The following is a 6315-nucleotide window of genomic DNA, read 5'->3' as shown; positions in this document are numbered from 1 at the left end:
TCCATCCATTCGGGCAATTAAAGGAACAACATCCATACATGGGACTCATGCATGAGGACCCAGCTATTGTAAAGCTGGATCTACATGGAAGGAAGTACACCAAATTGCCTCATAGCAGGCAGAGTAGTTGAAGATCCAATACCTCTCTTCCTATGAATTGACCATTCTAAGGAAGAATTCTTTGCCAGCAAAACATATTTACTAGAGGATAGCCCTTGCATGATATGGATAAATGAACCACCAGTGGAATTCCTTGTCACTTGGGGGTGTGTCCATGAAAAAGAAGTACAACCTTGCTAGGGAGAAATCTACATACCTTTTGTTTCAGCTTCTATAGAAAGCAAGCAAGTAGGGCTCGAATGAAATTCTTCCTTTTTTAGCAAGGAGGAGGCCAGAAAACATGCAACACCGTCTTCACTTTATTTGTAAGATTCCCACAAAGTTGAGTATGAGCTAGGCATGAGTAATTGTTAACATAGCCCTTATTAGTATGGGATCTCATCATTAAAATTCGGATATTCTGGAATCTTCAAGTAAGAAAAGGACCTCATCATTGTCATGTTCTATCTCCATTGCTCATAAAAGTTGGAGAGAACAACAATATAACCAAAAAGAAAAAAGGAAAAAGGCAGGAGCAACAACAATAACACAATGTACAAACATATCCCAAAGGGGGGGGGGGGAGCAAGGAAGGCTCAACAACAACAATAACAAACAGAAACCGTGGGCGTGTCTTCAACCCTAAGAACCATCCTTCTCTCTCTCTCTCTCTCTCTCTGCAGTGCTCTCTCCCATCACACCGCACCCATCAGAACGGAGATAATAGCATCTCTCTCTCTCTCTCTCTCTCTCTCACTCTCACTGTCTGCGCGCTCGAAAACGGGGCATAACCCTACCTGCGTCTCTCTCCCCTGCACCCGCGCTCTGACACAGGGTCGAAACAGGTAGAATGGTCGGCGGCGTGTACAAGAGAGACGATGGATTACCCTCCCTGAGTAGCACCAACATCTTCTCTGCCCTCGAGTCCCGGCGCCGGAAGTCCAGCAAGAGAAGGTCTGAGAAGGAGAAGGCCGACAGCAAGAACTTGTCGTCTTCCCAGAAGGATGCCCAGGGTGCTGCAGCGCAGCCGCAGGTCTGGACTCCAACACCGGTTGCCGTGACATCCTGGGCTGATTGCGAGGAGGATGACGATGATTACTTTGCCATGCCGGCTCTCCCCCCAATATCAGATCCACCTGCAGAGAACGGTGGCAATGTGTCACACGAGGAATCCAGCCAGGGAGAGGTGCTTCTATCAACATTGGCTTATGCCTTGATGTTGTTAGGGAAATATATATCCATGAAGGATTTGTATATGCATGGATTTTTGTTCATAAAGGCGATGCTTACTTGCTTTTAGGCACCGCACTCAAGTATGTAAGGTCCTATAGTAATTTTGCTAGCCAACATTTGTGCGAGGAATCTAGTCGAGAGGCACTTTAATCACATTGATGATTTTGTGTTTGATGTCGTAAGGGAAGCATCCATGGTGAAATGTTATCTTGCGTTTATAGCAAGGCACCACAATTTTTGCCGGGCAACATGATTGTTATGTAAAGGTCCACAACCATTGAGTCACTCCCAACGCACCTGTAGAGTTACCTTGATTTTACCACCATTGTTTGTAGAATATTAGAAATCATGATTGTTTGTAGAATGTCAGGAAAGGGCAATAGGACATGTCAATTTTGGGATTTCTTTGCAGCATGCACACAGGTTTACGTTGGGGTGTCCCACAAAAGTGGGGCAGATGGAAAACGTTCAGGGGCTAAGACCCACTGTTCACCAGATGCCTGCTTTGCCCATGGTGAAATTGTGTGAGGAAGTGGCAAGTGAACATGTATTGTTAGCTGGAACACTACAAGCTCTACCATTTGGATGATCTGAATTGAATGCATACAATCATTGCAGATTTTTAAAAATTTATTCTTGGTATATGTATGCAACCTAAGGTAGGCACATTAGTATTCCTATCTATTCTTTAATGGGTTTAAGCTGGAGCGTGGCAAACACTCTCTGATTTGTGTTCCTAGATTTGGCATGTCTTTTCAACTTCTTCCAGTGGTATGAGCAATGTGTTGCGCATAAGTGTTGTAAACACCATTTTAACATCTGTTTTCATCTGATATTATTGTTGGACAGTGAAATAATTGCAAACTGCAAAACAATACACATCTCAGCTACAGCTGACAGATTTCTGTTGTTGGTTATGTTTCTTGCTTTGCTTGCCACTGCAACTCATCTTGTGGTTCTTAATGTGTATGATTAACAGGAGAGTGAAGGGGATGAAGTTGAGGAACTGGATGAAGATAATGAAGAGGAGCAAGAGACAGAGATTGAGGCAACACTAGTGGCAACTGACGTGAAAGTGGCTCCTGCAGCTACACCAGCTGCCCGTGAACCTGATAGACAGTTGTCAAGAAAAGAGTTGAAAAAGAAGGAGCTTGCAGAGCTTGATGCTGTTCTGGCTGAGCTGGGAATCACTCCAAAAGAGGAGAAAGGTGGTGATATATGCTTTTTCAGATGTTAAAAATGTTCAATCATTCATATTAGTATGTTGACATGTTTTGAACAAATCTAGAATTTCTACATCATTTTGCACAGCCTACACTCTTGGGTTCTTTTACATTTCACTTGTCAAGAAATGAGATCAGCCCTTTGTGTATGAACTATTGTCACTCAGCCAAGTAGTTGTGATTGGAAGTCTTCATGTATTGTATATTGGAAGCCACACCATATTTCACAGCTTCCTTATGGTATTGAGACAAGTCCCAACGAAGCTTATTGATGGAGATATATAGTCAAACATTGGGCCGTTGCCATACTGGATTTTACATCATTTGAACTGTTCTTGGCTATGTGCTGTGTATGACAAGTGGCAAGTCTCTATACCAAAACTTTTGCATAATGATAAAGACAAACTATTGTCCTTGTGGGGTCAAACTTGGGTCTTCAAGAATGTTGATATGTTTGATCAAATCTTGGTGGGCCCAAGTGTGAAACGTCTAGGATAGGCAATGCTACAATAGTGGGCATGCTAAAAATAGAATTAGAACAAAATCTGGGGGTTATAAGTGACAAAGGAGGTGGTCAATGAACCCCTATTAAATCCACATATCAGGATACTGACCTTGGTTTGCAATGAAATTGACACCCAAGCCCAAGTGTAATTGATCCATTAATGGAACCCTGGTGGATTTAAAGTTGTACTGGTTGGGGCACAATCGAGCTAGAAGGATTCTAGTTGCCCATTGAACATTGTGGGATTTGTTTATATCCCACCAGGTTGCCAGCCTCAAATCAAATTCCATGAATTTTGAGCAAAGTTAACAACTGGGGCCTACCATTGCTCTTTCTTTAGTAGAGGCAGAGCATAAGGCCACTGGTGTGGCTGCATAGAAGGCGTGATTGTGAAGGAGACTTCTTGCGGTGGTTATTCTCCCATGTGGCAATCAATGGTGGCTCAATGTGACAATTGGAGCTTGCTTGGCTGTTGCCAAGAACCAGTGTTTCATGTTCATACCACATAGAGATCCAATATGGTCTGCTTTGAAGTTCATCCTTTTGGAAGCTGGAACTTGTTGGATTGTTTAAGTGTCTCTTAGAAGGCTTTTCCATTGGCTTTGATCCTTCATTTGGGCTATTAGGAGCTCCAAGGTCTGGGCTGTCAGTCCCTTTTCTGGGACCCTGTCATTTTGGCAATCTATGCAGCGTCATTTTAGCTGTGTAGTCCTCATATTCTGCAAATTTTTGGATAGATCCTCTTAATTCTCCTGTTCTTTGTTTATTTATTAGAAATGTTTCTGGATTATTGAAGATTGTCAAATTGGTCTCAATTCTTCGGAACTATCCAAACTTGACCTGCAGTCACAGGCAATTCATGCAATATGTGAGCTCACAACAGTTCAGTACAAGAATGTTCATAAGACTTTGAAAACATGCTGTGGCACATTTTCAAGCTTGGCAAATGCCATAGTAAAATGTATGATACAATCAACTGGAGATGGCCAATATGGAGACCTTGACATTTGAAAATGTGAACTCTAGAAGGGCCTAGCAAGGAGTTGAGTAATAGAAGGATTGATTTGCTCGATCTTTTGAAAAGGTTGTCAAGAATTCACAGGCATGAAGCTTGCTGACCATGAAAGTGGAATTTGGAGCTAATGGAACAAAGCCAAGTGAACAGGTCAGATATTCAAGGCATGAAGCCTGTTGACCATGAGAGTGGAATTTGGAGCTAATGGAACAAAGACAAGTGAACAGGTCAGATATTCAAGGCATGAAGCCTGTTGACCATGAGAGTGGAATTTGGAGCTGATGGAACAAAGACGAATGAACAGGTCAGATATTAGTATTGTTATCCCCCATCCATTACATGATTGGGCCTTGGCCTTGGGAAGATCAACTCCCCCTTGTGCACCTTTGACATTGAAGGTTCCTTTGCTAAAAGAAGGGTGCAGATCGCCATGTGGAGTCATCACATACAATCCCAAAAAGGTCTGTTTGCGCCAGTAATATTGTGCTCTGGCTCAATCATGAAATACGGTTGTGGGAGGATTGTCCTATGTAGTGAATATCCCCCTATCTGCACATGCCACTGCCTTTTGTAAAGCTTTTTAATTTTAAAATCTTTGGTTGCACTCTTGCTACATGCCATCCCAGCTAGATGTGCCACCCAATGATATCTTCCAGGTTGTATACGTTTTCAACCCATCTTCTGATCGTACTCGGACTCAGTGTGGTTGAAACATATTACCGTAACCTGTTCAGGCTAAGGGGTTGCTTTCTCAAACCACTTGACATTACACGACTACTTTGTGATGAAAACAGTTTTTACTTCTCAAATGTGCAGTGTGTGCATTAGTCTTTGTCCAAAGTTGGGAAAGGGATTACTTTCAGAGATCGTGTGGAGTCCATATTGCAAAAAAGAGTTGTTTTCTTGATTTGTTGATTAATATGGGGCCCATGTGTATAGAGATACTCCTTAAAAAATTGATGCCTTGATAAACTCAAGCACTGTCTTGCTTCTTAGGGAGGAAGTATATCTCTTGTTCACTGTTGGAATATTTTGCAGAAGCAAATGAATTCCCTGATATCAAGCAAGCAGATCCGAGTGAAGAAGTTGGTACCCAGCAGGAAGCACTTGAAGGTGCTCTACCTGCCACTGAAAGCAAGACGCTTAAAAAGCGGAAATCTAAGAAGGAAAAATCATCAAAGGAAGGAAAAGACGAAGAGGGTGCACAAGATGTGAATGGCAACTCTACCAAAGATGCTGTAGCAGTCCGTCCCGTGGAGACCATCCCAGAGCCTGCAGATCCTAAGGAAGTTCTGAAAAAGCTGGCATCAATGAAGAAAAAGAAGTCCTTCAAGGAAAATGATTCTGCTGCCAAGGCGGCTGCTGCTGAAGCTGCTGCTCGAGCAGCTAGACTTGCTGCTGCAAAGAAGAAGGAAAAGAATCACTACAATCAGCAGCCTGTGCGGTGAGGTCTGTAGCTGCTATATGCAGTTGATGAGAGGTAGTCTCAGTTAGTGTTTTAACAGGTTCATGTCACCTAGTTCATGGCATGCTGCTCAATATGGGTGTGCAAATTCTGGTCATTGATTGGGCAGTTCCTTCAATGGGTAGGAAATTTCTTGTCTAGTACAATCAATCAGTAGTTCTCTAGCTTTTGAAAGTCTGGCTGGAGTCTCCTGTATTAATATAAGTGCGCAATGGTAGGAAATTTCTTGTCTAATATAATCTGTTAGCAGTTCTCTAGCTTCTGAAGGTCTTGCTGGAGTAGTCTGTATAAAGTGCTCAATTGTGGCAATCAACGTTTGATTCGATTAAAGTATAGTTGAAAAAGCAGTGATGTATAAAGGTTCAGGAACTGGCTATTAAATTAAAGTATATAAATTTTCAGAATCTGTGTTCAGTGATCAAGCGTAGTAATTTCATTATGTATATTTTTGATAGGACATTATATTGCTTAGCTGGTATGTGTCTGCAAAGTGACTATGATATATCTTTCCTGACAAGGGTATAGAAATCCTGTCACATTCTAGTAACCTATTGTTTTCTTGGCATTTTTCTTGTCTGCAGTGTTACTTTTAGCTGCCTCAATTACTGGCAGGGCTACCTTCTCTATATCATTGTTTTGTTTGTTTAATCGTTCATGATGTCTTTTGAAGTGTATGTCTTAAGTGTATCTGTAGACTTAATCTACTTGTTAGCTTTCCATGTATTGAACTAAATCTTCCAGTATCATTTGGATAAATAGCCAAACTTGAAATCAA

At 41.9% G+C, this 6315-nt stretch overlaps 1 protein-coding gene across 1 annotated transcript; it reads left to right on the top strand.

Annotated features, from left to right (window-relative positions):
* Nucleotides 1-665: 665 nt before the first annotated feature.
* LOC148032716 (uncharacterized) lies at nt 666-5797 on the top strand. The gene is made up of 3 exons (XM_087683356.1): nt 666-1285; nt 2312-2540; nt 5114-5797. Exons 1-3 carry the CDS (start codon nt 950-952, stop codon nt 5521-5523), a joined length of 975 nt encoding a protein of 324 aa, XP_087539482.1. The 5' UTR covers nt 666-949; the 3' UTR covers nt 5524-5797.
* The last annotated feature ends 518 nt before the right edge of the window (nt 5798-6315 follow it).

This window comes from Lygodium microphyllum, chromosome 8 (assembly GCF_053477565.2).
Source record: "Lygodium microphyllum isolate KBCC chromosome 8, Lygodium_microphyllum_v1.1.10, whole genome shotgun sequence".
In the NCBI taxonomy this organism is placed as follows: Eukaryota; Viridiplantae; Streptophyta; class Polypodiopsida; order Schizaeales; family Lygodiaceae; genus Lygodium; species Lygodium microphyllum.
This window is presented reverse-complemented; position numbering and strand designations above follow the sequence as displayed.